At 41.9% G+C, this 15,463-nt stretch overlaps 2 protein-coding genes across 2 annotated transcripts in view; both read right to left on the bottom strand.

The window, feature by feature from the left end:
* LOC112265802 (probable acyl-CoA dehydrogenase 6) overlaps nucleotides 1-12,476 on the bottom strand; it is a 39,556-nt gene extending 27,080 nt beyond the window's left edge. The window contains exon 1 of the mRNA XM_042295224.1: nucleotides 12,263-12,476. Coding sequence (XP_042151158.1) covers nucleotides 12,263-12,445 — 183 coding nt within the window. The 5' untranslated portion in view covers nucleotides 12,446-12,476. The remainder of the gene's footprint in view (nucleotides 1-12,262) is intronic.
* A 549-nt stretch (nucleotides 12,477-13,025) lies between these two features.
* On the bottom strand, nucleotides 13,026-14,323 carry LOC112237285 (guanine nucleotide-binding protein G(T) subunit gamma-T1-like). Its single transcript, XM_024405885.1, has 3 exons — nucleotides 14,222-14,323; nucleotides 13,815-13,916; nucleotides 13,026-13,404 (listed from the first exon to the last, which is right to left on the bottom strand). Exons 2-3 carry the CDS (start codon nucleotides 13,911-13,913, stop codon nucleotides 13,276-13,278), a joined length of 228 nt encoding a protein of 75 aa, XP_024261653.1. The 5' UTR covers nucleotides 13,914-13,916; nucleotides 14,222-14,323; the 3' UTR covers nucleotides 13,026-13,275.
* Nucleotides 14,324-15,463: the final 1,140 nt, after the last annotated feature.

Here is a 15,463-nt window from a genome sequence, read left to right as displayed (position 1 = left end):
TTTCAACCTCCCTGCATCCTTTGAGGTTTAAGTCACAATAGAAAACAATTTTATTTCCATTTACGTCCCGGTCTTGATTTCCTTCTCCTTATGGGCTCTCTGTATTTTTAGTTCTTTGTCCCCGGTGACTGTCTAGCAAAGCGGAAGGCAACCATAGTCTTATAGATGCTGCAGGTACTGTAGAGGTTAGCTTATGCCTAGTCCCAGCCAGAGCCATATATTTAGACAGGCCAACTTTTTGAATATTGTTCTAATTCTAGACATTCAGTTACATAGCATTGTTTAAATATTCCCCATATATTGTTAATGAGGAGCTAACTAGGCTGCCATAGAATGTTGTCGTGTTATGTAAATGCATCATAATGCTCATTCTAGACATTCCGTTTTATAGTATTTAAAAAATATATATATTCCATATAATGTTAATAGGGTGCTAACATGGCTGCCATTTAATGTTGTCGCATCATGTAAATGCATCATAATGCAGAAACCACATTGGCCCAACTCTAAATAAATGGCTCTGGCTCTGGCCCCATTTAGGCAGTCACTCATGATAAACAGCGTTTTAGCAACATTAAATCTTATTCAAATATGTTCATATACACCCACAGGAAGAATAGGACACATTTTTTACATTGTCTAACAAGCGAGCACTAAGATATGGTTAATAAATTCTTAGAATGTTTGGGAATGACGTATCCACCTCATTTTCGAACGTTGCTATGGACACAGCCAAACAACGGAAGTGATGGATTCGACTTCCGCTTTATGTCCCTAGCACAGCACACTGGTGGCAAACTTGCAAGAGTAAATCATTTGAAAGAGTCTATTCATAGAGAATTAAATTCTAATTTGATATTTATTAAATTCAAGTTTGCTAACGTTCGCTATTTACTAGTAGGCTAGTTCTGTTGTAATAATAACGTTAGTTGTGTTTTGTCAGAGTTAAGGCCCGGGCCATCCACCAAGCCAATAACTACAACGATAACTAATGATAAACAATAGGCTACATAACTATAAAATGTGGGTGAGCATCCACACTAGAGGAAAGTTGATAGTTTATTGATCTACAGTCCTACACCAGTTAATCAACACATCCTACGCGCTGCTATTAATTAGGTGGTAACAAGACCATTCATGAGGTCTCTAACACACAGATACTGGTTCAGACCATTCAGTGCTTTCAGGGTGTGTTCATTGTCATACTGACAATAGCAAATAATACATCAATGCACATGTAGGCCTAATTCAAAATAATACAGTAACTCATATTTAATTGTAGCAATTCGACAACAAACACTTTTTAGCCTACGCATATTCTTAGGTCTACAGTATGTCATTGTCTTGTTGATCAAGTGGTTTCCATAATTCTTTTGGTTCTTCTTTTTCACTGTGCTCATCTCTGTCTGTCCTGTGCAACTATTAGCAAAGCATCAGTGCAACAATGTTATCATAACCGGCCAAAAGTGATCACACCAATGCACTACCTGTCCTTTTTATTTTTTATTTCACCTTTATTTAACCAGGTAGGCAAGTTGAGAACAAGTTCTCATTTACAATTGCGACCTGGCCAAGATAAAGCAAAGCAGTTCGACACATACAACAACACAGAGTTACACATGGAGTAAAACAAACATACAGTCAATAATACAGTATAAACAAGTCTATATACGATGTGAGCAAATGAGGTGAGATAAGGGAGGTAAAGGCAAAAAAAGGCCATGGTGGCAAAGTAAATACAATATAGCAAGTAAAACACTGGAATGGTAGATTTGCAATGGAATAATGTGCAAAGTAGAAATAAAAATAATGGAGTGCAAAGGAGCAAAATAAATTAATTAATTAAATACAGTAGGGAAAGAGGTAGTTGTTTGGGCTAAATTATAGGTGGGCTATGTACAGGTGCAGTAATCTGTGAGCTGCTCTGACAGTTGGTGCTTAAAGCTAGTGAGGGAGTTAAGTGTTTCCAGTTTCAGAGATTTTTGTAGTTCGTTCCAGTCATTGGCAGCAGAGAACTGGAAGGAGAGGCGGCCAAAGAAAGAATTGGTTTTGGGGGTGACTAGAGAGATATACCTGCTGGAGCGTGTGCTACAGGTGGGAGATGCTATGGTGACTGGCGAGCTGAGATAAGGGGGGACTTTACCGAGCAGGGTCTTGTAGATGACATGGAGCCAGTGGGTTTGGCGACGAGTATGAAGCCAATTCTAGATTTTACTTTGGATTGGAGATGTTTGATGTGGGTCTGGAAGGAGAGTTTACAGTCTAACCAGACACCTAAGTATTTGTAGTTGTCCACGTATTCTAAGTCCGAGCCGTCCAGAGTAGTGATGCTGGACAGGCGGGCAGGTGCAGGCAGCGATTGCTGAAGAGCATGCATTTAGTTTTACTTGTATTTAAGAGCAATTGGAGGCCACGGAAGGAGAGTTGTATGGCATTGAAGCTTGCCTGGAGGGTTGTTAACACAGTGTCCAAAGAAGGGCCAGAAGTATACAGAATGGTGTCGTCTGCGTAGAGGTGGATCAGAGACTCACCAGCAGCAAGAGCGACCTCATTGATGTATACAGAGAAGAGTCGGTCCAAGAATTGAACCCTGTGGCACCCCCATAGAGAGTGCCAGAGGTCCGGACAGCAGACCCTCTGATTCGTCAGGACCTCCAACAGCCGAAGCTAAGTAGTAACATTAACATGATGCCTTCTAATTGCAGCCGCTGTACTCGCCTTACGGCGAGGATAGCTGTGCTGCAAGCCCAGCTTCAGACGCAATCGTTAGGCAAGGGTAATTTCAGTGTAGGAAAGGATGAAACAGCGTCTGTGCCACCAGTAAGTACAGATAGTAGTATAAATCCCCTGGCACAGTCCCCGCAGCCGGACAACTTTCTCACAGTTTCTGGAAGGAAATGCTGTAGGAACGCTCAACCGGTGTCGCTCATTCAGCCGACAGAAACTTTCAACCGGTTTTCCCCATTAAGCAGCGAGTCGGAGTCAGAGGCCGAGTCTTCTCTGGTCTCTACTCCTCCCGTTACGGGGTCTGAGACGCCGAAGCTTCCCACCATTAGCTCTGACAAATTGAAAACTCTAGTCATTGGCGACTCCATTACCCGCAGTATTAGACTTAAAGCAAATCATCCAGCGATCATACACTGTTTACCAGGGGGCAGGGCTACCGACGTTAAGGCTAATCTGAAGATGGTGCTGGCTAAAGCTAAAACTGGCGAGTGTAGAGAGTATAGAGATATTGTTATCCACGTCGGCACCAACGATGTTAGGATGAAACAGTCAGAGATCACCAAGCGCAACATAGCTTCTGCGTGCATATCAGCTAGAAAGATGTGTCGGCATCGAGTAATTGTCTCTGGCCCCCTCCCAGTTAGGGGGAGTGATGAGCTCTACAGCAGAGTCTCACAACTCAATCGCTGGTTGAAAACTGTTTTCTGCCCCTCCCAAAAGATAGAATTTGTAGATAATTGGCCCTCTTTCTGGGACTCACCCACAAACAGGACCAAGCCTGACCTGCTGAGGAGTGACGGACTCCATCCTAGCTGGAGGGTGCTCTCATCTTATCTACCAACATAGACAGGGCTCTAACTCCTCTAGCTCCACAATGAAATAGGGTGCAGGCCAGGCAGCAGGCTGTTAGCCAGCCTGCCAGCATAGTGGAGTCTGCCACTAGCACAGTCAGTGTAGTCAGCTCAGCTATCACCATTGAGACCGTGTCTGTGCCTCGACCTAGGTTGGGCAAAACTAAACATGGCGGTGTTCGCCTTAGCAATCTCACTAGGATAAAGACCACCTCCATTCCTGTCATTACTGAAAGAGATCATGATACCTCACATCTCAAAATAGGGCTACTTAATGTTAGATCCCTTACTTCAAAGGCAATTATAGTCAATGAACTAATCACTGATCATAATCTTGATGTGATTGGCCTGACTGAAACATGGCTTAAGCCTGATGAATTTACTGTTTTAAATGAGGCCTCACCTCCTGGCTACACTAGTGACCATATCCCCGTGCATCCCGCAAAGGCGGAGGGGTTGCTAACATTTACGATAGGAAATTTCAATTTACAAAAAAAAAAAATGACGTTTTCGTCTTTTGAGCTTCTAGTCATGAAATCTATGCAGCCTACTCAATCACTTTTTATAGCTACTGTTTACAGGCCTCCTGGGCCATATACAGCGTTTCTCACTGAGTTCCCTGAATTCCTATCGGACCTTGTAGTCATAGCAGATAATATTCTAATCTTTGGTGACTTTAATATTCACATGGAAAAGTCCACAGACCCACTCCAAAAGGCTTTCGGAGCCATCATCGACTCAGTGGGTTTTGTCCAACATGTCTCTGGACCCACTCACTGTCACAGTCATACGCTGGACCTAGTTTTGTCCCATGGAATAAATGTGGTGGATCTTAATGTTTTTCCTCATAATCCTGGACTATCGGACCACCATTTTATTACGTTTGCAATTGCAACAAATAATCTGCTCAGACCCCAACCAAGGAACATCAAAAGTCATGCTATAAATTCACAGACAACACAAAGATTCCTTGATGCCCTTTCAGACTCCCTCTGCCTACCCAAGGACGCCAGAGGACAAAAATCAGTTAACCACCTAACGGCGGATCTCAATTTAACCTTGCGCAATACCCTAGATGCAGTTGCACCCCTAAAAACTAAAAAAAATTCTCATAAGAAACTAGCTCCCTGGTACACAGAAAATACCCGAGCTCTGAAGCAAGCTTCCAGAAAATTGGAACGGAAATGGCGCCACACCAAACTGGAAGTCTTCCGACTAGCTTGGAAGGACGGTACCATGCAGTACCGAAGAGCCCTTACTGCTGCTCGATCATCCTATTTTCTAACTTAATTGAGGAAAATAAGAACAATCCGAAATTCCTTTTTGATACTGTCGCAAAGCTAACTAAAAAGCAGCATTCCCCAAGAGAGGATGACTTTCACTTTAGCAGTGATAAATTCATGAACTTCTTTGAGGAAAAGATTATGATTATTAGAAAGCAAATTACGGACTCCTCTTTAAACCTGCGTATTCCTCCAAACCTCAGTTGTCCTGAGTCTGCACAACTCTGCCAGGACCTAGGATCAAGAGAGACGCTCAAGTGTTTTAGTACTATATCTCTTGACACAATGATGAAAATAATCATGGCCTCTAAACCTTCAAGCTGCATACTGGACCCTATTCCAACTAAACTACTGAAAGAGCTGCTTCCTGTGCTTGGCCCTCCTATGTTGAACATAATAAACGGCTCTCTATCCACTGGATGTGTCCCAAACTCACTAAAAGTGGCAGTAATAAAGCCTCTCTTGAAAAAGCCAAACCTTGACCCAGAAAATATAAAAAACTATCGGCCTATATCGAATCTTCCATTCCTCTCAAAAATTTTAGAGAAGGCTGTTGCTCAGCAACTCACTGCCTTCCTGAAGACAAACAATGTATACGAAATGCTTCAGTCTGGTTTTAGACCCCATCATAGCACTGAGACGGCACTTGTGAAGGTGGTAAATTACATTTTAATGGCATCGGACCGAGGCTCTGCATCTGTCCTCGTGCTCCTAGACCTTAGTGCTGCTTTTGATACCATCGATCACCACATTCTTTTGGAGAGATTGGAAACCCAAATTGGTCTACACGGACATGTTCTGGCCTGGTTTAGATCTTATCTGTCGGAAAGATATCAGTTTGTCTCTGTGAATGGTTTGTCCTCTGACAAATCAACTGTAAATTTCGGTGTTCCTCAAGGTTCCGTTTTAGGACCACTATTGTTTTCACTATATATTTTACCTCTTGGGGATGTTATTCGAAAACATAATGTAAACTTTCACTGCTATGCGGATGACACACAGCTGTACATTTCAATGAAACATGGTGAAGCCCCAAAATTGCCCTCGCTAGAAGCATGTGTTTCAGACATAAGGAAGTGGATGGCTGCAAACTTTCTACTATTAAACTCGGACAAAACAGAGATGCTTGTTCTAGGTCCCAAGAAACAAAGAGATATTCTGTTGAATCTGACAATTAATCTTAATGGTTGTACAGTCGTCTCAAATAAAACTGTGAAGGACCTCGGTGTTACTCTGGACCCTGATCTCTCTTTTGAAGAACATATCAAGACCATTTCGAGGACAGCTTTTTTCCCATCTACGTAACATTGCAAAAATCAGAAACTTTCTGTCCAAAAATGATGCAGAAAAATTAATCCATGCTTTTGTCACTTCTAGGTTAGACTACTGCAATGCTCTATTTTCCGGCTACCCGGATAAAGCACTAAATAAACTTCAGTTAGTGCTAAATACGGCTGCTAGAATCCTGACTAGAACCAAAAAATTTGATCATATTACTCCAGTGCTAGCCTCTCTACACTGGCTTCCTGTCAAAGCAAGGGCTGATTTCAAGGGTTTTACTGCTAACCTACAAAGCATTACATGGGCTTGCTCCTACCTATCTCTCTGATTTGGTCCTGCCGTACATACCTACACGTACGCTACGGTCACAAGACGCAGGCCTCCTAATTGTCCCTAGAATTTCTAAGCAAACAGCTGGAGGCAGGGCTTTCTCCTATAGAGCTACATTTTTATGGAACGGTCTGCCTACCCATGTCAGAGACGCAAACTCGGTCTCAACCTTTAAGTCTTTACTGAAGACTCATCTCTTCAGTGGGTCATATGATTGAGTGTAGTCTGGCCCAGGAGTGGGAAGGTGAACGGAAAGGCTCTGGAGCAACGAACCGCCCTTGCTGTCTCTGCCTGGCCGGTTCCCCTCTTTCCACTGGGATTCTCTGCCTCTAACCCTATTACAGGGGCTGAGTCACTGGCTTGCTGGGGCTCTCTCATGCCGTCCCTGGAGGGGGTGCGTCACCTGAGTGGGTTGATTCACTGTTGTGGTCATCCTGTCTGGGTTGGCGCCCCCCTTGGGTTGTGCCGTGGCGGAGATCTTTGTGGGCTATACTCAGCCTTGTCTCAGGATGGTAAGTTGGTGGTTGAAGATATCCCTCTAGTGGTGTGGGGGCTGTGCTTTGGCAAAGTGGGTGGGGTTATATCCTTCCTGTTTGGCCCTGTCCGGGGGTGTCCTCGGATGGGGCCACAGTGTCTCCTGACCCCTCCTGTCTCAGCCTCCAGTATTTATGCTGCAGTAGTTTATGTGTCGGGGGGCTAGGGTCAGTTTGTTATATCTGGAGTACTTCTCCTGTCCTATTCGGTGTCCTGTGTGAATCTAAGTGTGCGTTCTCTAATTCTCTCCTTCTCTTTCTTTCTCTCTCTCGGAGGACCTGAGCCCTAGGACCATGCCCCAGGACTACCTGACATGATGACTCCTTGCTGTCCCCAGTCCACCTGGCCATGCTGCTGTTCCAGTTTCAACTGACCTGAGCCCTAGGACCATGCCCCAGGACTACCTGACATGATGACTCCTTGCTGTCCCCAGTCCACCTGGCCATGCTGCTGCTCCAGTTTCAACTTCCACCTGACTGTGCTGCTGCTCCAGTTTCAACTGTTCTGCCTTATTATTATTCGACCATGCTGGTCATTTATGAACATTTGAACATCTTGGCCATGTTCTGTTATAATCTCCACCCGGCACAGCCAGAAGAGCACTGGCCACCCCACATAGCCTGGTTCCTCTCTAGGTTTCTTCCTAGGTTTTGGCCTTTCTAGGGAGTTTTTCCTAGCCACCGTGCTTCTACACCTGCATTGCTTGCTGTTTGGGGTTTTAGGCTGGGTTTCTGTACAGCACTTTGAGATATCAGCTGATGTACGAAGGGCTATATAAATAAATTTGATTTGATTTGACACACTGAACTCTATCAGAGAAGTAGTTGGTGAACCAGACGAGGCAATCATTTGAGAAACCAAGGCTGTCGAGTCTGCCGATGAGGATGTGGTGATTGACAGAGTCGAAAGCCTTGGCCAGATCAATGAATACGGCTGCACAGTAATGTTTCTTATCGATGGCGGTTAAGATATCGTTTAGTACCTTGAGCGTGGCTGAGGTACACCCATGACCAGCTCTGAAACCAGATTGCATAGCAGAGAAGGTATGGTGAGATTCGAAATGGTCGGTAATCTGTTTGTTGACTTGGCTTTCGAAGACCTTAGAAAGGCATGCTAGGATAGATATAGGTCTGTAGCAGTTTGGGTCAAGAGTGTCCCCCCCTTTGAAGCCCCTTTGAGCTGCTTTCCAATCTTTGGGAATCTCAGACAACATGAAAGAGAGGTTGAACCGGCTAGTAATAGGGGTGGCAACAATTTCAGCAGATAATTTTAGAAAGAAAGGGTCCAGATTGTCTAGCCCGGCTGAGTTGTAGGGGCCAGATTTTGCAGCTCTTTCAGAACATCAGCTGAACGGATTTGGGAGAAGGAGAAATGGGGAAGGCTTGGGCGAGTTGCTGTGGGGGGTGCAGTGCTGCTGACCGGGGTAGGAGTAGCCAGGTGGAAAGCATGGCCAGCCGTAGAAAAATACTTATTGAAATTCTCAATTATGGTGGATTTATCAGTGGTGACAGTGTTTCCTATCTTCAGTGCAGTGGGCAGCTGGGAGGAGGTGTTCTTATTCTCCATGGACTTTACAGTGTCCCAGAACGTTTTTGAGTTAGTGTTGCAGGAAGCAAATTTCTGCTTGAAAAAGCTACACTTTTCCTACACTTTCCCAGCATGCATTTTCTATGCTGTTGGCCTGTTTTACATTCAGCAATTAAAAGAGCAAGCCTGCTTCTTTTCTCAAATAAGCTATTAGGCCTAGTATAAAATATTATTTAAATGTCCTGTCGCTTTTGTAACTTATAGCTTTTCCTGGGATTTCAAGAGAAGAGAAACGGCCTATTGCGGAGAGGCTTGCGTAGCCTATTGCCTGTTGCGCACGGGAACAGCTGGAAAAGAGGTGCTAGTGATGTGTAGCTGATGTAAGAAGCTAAATAAAGGCTAGATATTCGGCGATTCATTAGCTAAATATTAGGGCTATAGGCTACCTGTCAAAGTGCAAGAAAAACAAGTAACCAGATTATGAAATGGCAGATCTGTAGTGCATTCCTCCAGGCTGCGCTCTGTTCCCCGGCCATGCAAAGCTCCACTATTGATTAAATCCAGTGGCGACCCATCATTCAGGGAAGGTGGGGCAGAGCCTGTTAACGCCCCACCTATTTTGAGCACCACCTGTTTTGAGCTCCACATTTTTTGCAAAAATAATAATAATAAATAAATACAATGACAAAATTGGGCTTGCCTGTTTTGCATGTTATTTTGGCATTAATGTGTCACATATCAGTTTGTAAACAATGTGTGTGTATATATATAATTCAGTTAATAAAGCCGCAAACAAACACAGTCTCTTTTTTTGTTTTCTTGAGCAAGGCAGCTCCAAATTGCAGGTGTTTCTGCCTGGCTCAGTGCTTTCTGTGGTGGTGGGGCAAGCAAGCAGAAAATACGGAGTGTTGTGCCGTGATTGGCTCAGTGTTCTGCCACTCATGGGGAAACTACGTCACCGCGAAGTGTAAGGGGAGACCTCTAAAATTCTCGCCCTTTGCCTGCTGACATAGCGTTACATTAGAAGTGGCCATCCAAGAAGAATCAAGGTCATTTGCCACAGATAAAATGACATCAAATCATGTTATATTTATAGTAGCTTTGATTGGACTGATCATGTCAACATCATACTTTCAAAATCTTAGCTAGCAGTCATCATAATGAATCAGAAATTATAGATAAAACGTATCGGTGCTCATCGGCCATTGGACATAAACATTACACAACAAGTTGGAAATCACAAATTCAACAATGAGTGGTTTGGAAGGACGTGACCACAGCACAAGGTGAGTACAAAAATGTATTGTATGCTGCTGCATAAATGATGTGAAATGCCAGGGCAATATGCTTACTGTAGCTAAGAAAGTAATAACGTTACTACAGTAAGTGTATGTTGTGTAGTAAGCTGTTAGTAGCCCATGTGCCTCACGCTAATAATTTGGTCCCTTTTCACCTCTTAATTAGCCTATAGCCTGTTTTAGAGAAATGTCGTCATCGAATATTGTAAGAACTTTCATTGTCTGTTTATATGCCCCCGTTATTTATCCTACGGTTCTGACTTGGTGTACAGCGCGAATACTGTAGGAATGGCCCATGTTCTGAATTCTGCCACTGGACATTTCGAAAGTGCTGAACAAATAGTTAATCGAAATTACGGATTGCCTTTTGTCCACTCGTTGTTCCCTTATGCCATAGTTTGGTACATCAATTGTCAGTAGAAACCATATTTGTTTAAACAAGTCAGCCATATCAGCTATGTTTTCTAAAAAGGCAGTAAATGAGGCTGAATTAACTGTTTAACTGGCAGACAAGGTTCCGCTGACAGCCAGAAGGCAAGCATCCCGGAGTCACTTCTTCACTGTTGACATTGAGACTGGTGTTTTGCAGGTACTATTTAATGAAGCTGCCAGTTGAGGACTTGTGAGGTGTCTGTTTCTCAAACTAGACACTCTAATGTACTTGTCCTCTTGCTCAGTTGTGCACCGGGGCCTCCCACTCCTCTTTCTATTTTGGTTAGAGACAGTTTGCGCTGTTCTGTGAAGGGAGTAGTACACCGCATTGTACCAGATCTACAGTTTCTTGGCAATTTCTCGCATGGAATAGCCTTCATTTTTCAGAACAAGAATAGACTGCCGAGTTTCAGAAGAAAGTTATTTGTTTCTGGCAATTTTGAGCATGTAATCAAACCCACAAATTGCTGATGCTCCAGATACTCAACTAGTCTAAAGAAGGTCAGTTTTATTGCTTCTTTAATCAGAACAACAGTTTTCAGCTGTTTCACTTCTTTCACTTCTGAGGTTAAGCTGAGTGCACTCCCTCCCAGTCCAAGTCCCGCAGGTACGCTGCTCGAAACGCTACCCTGTTTCAGTTTTTTAGGGACAATAAATGTATTCTACCTAGGCTACAACAACATAATGTAATGAAGAATGTTAATGTTTTCAAGTTACTACAAAACTCTAGTCTAGGCTGTAAACTGTAGTGAATAGGCTATGTCGTTTGAATAACCGCTCAAAAGCCTGGCGTTATAAATGCATATTCATTTAGAAATAATTGCATCTAACCTGCCATTTTGGGCAACCAATTGCATCAGATATGGGGGTTTTCTAGGCAGTTTAGTCTACAAGGTCCAGGCACATTAGCAGGACAGTAATATGGTGTATTTTGTCATGATGTATTTTAGCTAACAGAAACATTCTAATGCTGGGACTTCTAGTGGCGCGCATATGAATTATGATAATGCGCAAGCAGGGAAGAATTTGTATCCATAGTTTCCGCGTTTGGCGGAAATGGGTGGAGGCAGCAAACAATGTACCATGTCAGCTGTGATTTACAACCTGATAGGAATATTTTTGGGACAACCAACACATGTATTGGTGAATTATATTACTCATGTATTGAACTGCATCCATCTATTCTGCCAACAATGCCTTACTGTACGTCATGGAATTTTTGGTCAAATAATTTTTTTTTTTTTTTTTAATGGTTTTGTGGTATAAACAGGGAATTTTATATTTTTGACTGATATTATGATTGTTTGTTTCATATCTGCAAAGTAGTTAAAACACTGTCAGTTCTACTTTAATGATAGTCAGTCAGTCACAATTTACTCAAGATACATTATGGTTTTGATGCTCTTGAACACAGCCTATAACTCTAAACACCTGACATACCTGTAGCACTCCAGGACCAGGGTTGCCTTCAATAAGCCTGATGAATATTCAAGTACAGGTTTATGAAGCAGATTCTTCTCAGGGATTAAAAGGCAAAAATCAGAGGTAGATTAATTTGACAAAATTCCAGTTATAAATGCATTGGGACAATTGTGTATGAATACGACATGTGCTTGATGTTTGGCAGGTTGAATGAATGACATTTAAATATTGATTGACAAAAAAATTCACTGTCGCTGATTGTGACAGAAACAAGGAGATGTTTGTTTCGAAAAATAAAATATTGCGAAATATTGTCGTAGGATAGAACTGAAACTTTATTCAAATACGAATAGAAAAAAAGAGTCGTTTGTGTCGAGTTAGCCTTTCTGCTAGTGACCTCTCACCTACTTTCATGGTCCTTAAAGTGCGATTATCATTTGCAAGTTATACCACCAATATTCACATCCACGAAAGCTATATTATTATTAACTTTGTGTGAAATTGAATCATGATTTTATTATTATGTGGTTCATTGTTGTAATGGTACGCTAACTAACTGGCTACCAGTCTTGCATACCTTTTTAAGAGATTCCTTCAACGCAAAATGCTCTGGTGTGTAGAGTAAATGATCAGCCGTTATCTCTGAACCACTGGCCGTTTTGGGTTTAGATGACACATTTTCAGCCAGCTTCCTTGTACTGCTTAGCGAGGTTAATTTAGAGAAATGACGGCTTACTACCAAATTCAGGCGCTGAGCCATTTCTGTGTAAGTAACAGTTTATGTTGTGTGTGCGTCAATGAGCTGCACATGCGCAACTAGTAGTGTCACAGGCTATTGCCACGTTCAAAACAATTGGGAACTCCGAAATCTCTGATTTCTGTGCGTTTTTTTTTCTAGAGATCCGTCTTTCCGACCTGAAGATCACTGACGTCATGATGTGATTTCGTATTTCTTCCGAGTTCCCAGTTGTTTTCAACGCGGCATAAATGCAGTAGTAGGCTATGCCAGACAAAGTAGAAAGCTGTAGGCTAGAAAGGTGGATTTCATGATGTTTAGGTGAGCTACCCATAACATACATGTTCCTTACCTTCATAACTACTTTTTTCCCCATTGATGGCAGATTTGTCAATACCATCTTGTGTCTATAAGTATGTGTCTATAAGCCTGTAAAAGTACTCTGTCTTTCACACAACATCCGGGGTGACTTGTAGTTGTAAACAAGCTCATTTAATTACTGTGGTTTTGTCCAATAATGAAACAGATGGTGCACACTCAGACTATAGACAGTCTCATGGGAGACAAGCTCTTTACTGACAATATTAACCATCCAACAAACCTCTGACAATCATTCCAAAAACAACCTTTATTTCCTGCATCACTCCAAGGAGGGATCACAATCTAGAAGGATTCATTTACATGGTTTCATGAGATTTAGATTTATTTACATCTGTTTGTTTTTTACCATCTCCTCTCGGTTAGCTATTGCTGATCCAGCTATGTTTCCTAGGAAGGGGGCATGTCCTTGGGCACTAGAGAGGGTCTAATCAGTGAAAGAAAAGCTCCACTGTCTGTTCTGACTCCTGTCCTCTTCAGCAGACGACACATCCACCTTTCAACTCCTTGAATGGGTTCTTGTCTTCTGCGATGCCTTTGACCAGAGTGTCTTCTTCTACACCGGCCTGAACCGCCTCCATAAACTCAGTACAGCACTTAGACGTCTGTCATACAAAAGAAGGGTTAACATGTAACACACACAACTGTAATATCAAGAATGCATTTACATTTTAGTCATTTGGAAGACGCTCTTATCCAGAGCGACTTACTGGAGCAATTATGGTTATATGCTTTGCTCAAGGGCACATGGACAGATTGGTTTGAATCCCCGAGCCAACTACGTGAACAGCGACTTTTCAGTTACTGTCTCCTGACCGCTAGGTTACCTGTCATTACAGTCTCTTTTGATGACCAATCCATTCCACTTTGGAACATTTCATGGCTTTTATCCATGTTTAAAATACAGTACAAATGTATTACTATCCCGCTTATTATTATTATTATTATTATTATTACATAGATAATCCTTTTACAATTGGAAAAATTTTCAATCAAAGTAAGGTGTCAAATTTACCATCCATCTCTCAAGCTTGACTTCAATCTTCTTTTGGTCTCTTTCCATTTTAGCCTTATCCACGTCTGTCAACTCGTCCATATTTATCACCCCCGGCATTGTCTGTCAAAGAATAGAAATACATTGTTGCCAAAGGGAAGGTAAACATATTCTTATTAAAGAAGAGCCACACTCACAAAAACTTTTTTAGAATACGTCTCGTAGAACCCTGACAATCATCATTGTATGCATTAGGTTGCGTATCTTTTGTTGATTAGGGTTGTGGATATTATTTTATTTTATAAAAATGGCCCCCAATACTACACTCAGATGATCCATTCCCTATGCTTGCTAGATTAATGAATGTAATAACATTAATTATCAAATATTTATATTAATTGGAAAAAATACAAGAAAAAAATACTTACTGCGTTTTACGGGTAACTGTCTTCCACCTCTGAATACTGCCAGAGAAATCTCTCTCCTCTCCCTCAATCCTGGTTATAAAGTAATCTGCATAAACATCCTAATCTCTTAATCTGATTAAAACTATGCCCTTTAATCCAACACTGCAGCATCATAGTAGAGGCCATAGGGCCACTCTCCAGGTGTCTGCTATGAGTCTCTTTTTTAATCCACATGGCTGTTGTGTTGTTATGTCTAAGAATTGCGATGAGAGTGGAAGAATACGAACAGTATGTGGATACCAACAATATTTTGCCTGTGATTCTCTTCACTGTTCCAATGCAGATATGGGTCAAGGGGAATGACACGGCAGTTCAGGTTAGCATGACAAGAAGGCTAATCTGTATTTACCCTCAACCTGTCATGTTGAAGGATACATAATCTTTACGAATATGACAATGACAGCAGTTCTCCAGGAAGTAAAGTACATGGGATGGATGAGCTTCAACTGAAATCATAGAGAGATATGGCAGCAGCTGCCTCCATGAGATGCGACGGCTAGTAATATAAGTAACTATTAGTCTACATGCTTCATTCCAAAGGCATAGAACAAGGTTACATTAGTTTTCAGTGCAGATAAAAAAGCATAGACTTAGGAATCCATTTTAGACATTTTATCAGATACTATTATCCAGAGCAATTTACAGTAGTGAGTTCAAACGTGTTGATACTGAGCCCCCATGGGAATCGAACCCACAATCCTGGCATTGTAAGTGCTACCAACTGAGCCACATGGAACCATCATGTGTAGAGATGTGTAGCCTATGGATCTATTAGCCTACATTTTCTATGGCTTTTAGATGTAGCAAGGTTACATGTCAGTGCAGAGGGAAAATGCAGACAGAAAAAATGTGTGGGAGTATGGAACTTGCCAGCTTGTAGTCCTAAATTTTTTTTTAAATTAATGGTGGGGAAAATGGGTTTTGGAGGTTAACACAGGATTATGAGATCATATATGTTTTGTTCTATGTGTTAATATCAGTCAGTTAACATGACCTTTATGAATTATGAAGATTTTATGTGCATTATCTTTTTTTATGTTATTACATCAACTCAAATTGAATTAGTCGCATTCACATATAGCAGATGTTATTGCGGATGTAGCGAAGTGCTTGTGTTCCTAGCTCCAACAGTGCAGTAGTATCTAACAATTCACAACAATACAAACAAATCTAAAAGTGAAAGAATGGAATTAAGAAATATAT

This window comes from Oncorhynchus tshawytscha, linkage group LG13 (genome assembly GCF_018296145.1).
Source record: "Oncorhynchus tshawytscha isolate Ot180627B linkage group LG13, Otsh_v2.0, whole genome shotgun sequence".
NCBI classification, from domain to species: domain Eukaryota; kingdom Metazoa; phylum Chordata; class Actinopteri; order Salmoniformes; family Salmonidae; genus Oncorhynchus; species Oncorhynchus tshawytscha.
The sequence above is the reverse complement of the archived record's forward strand: the minus strand, read 5'-3'. Positions and strand labels throughout refer to the sequence as shown.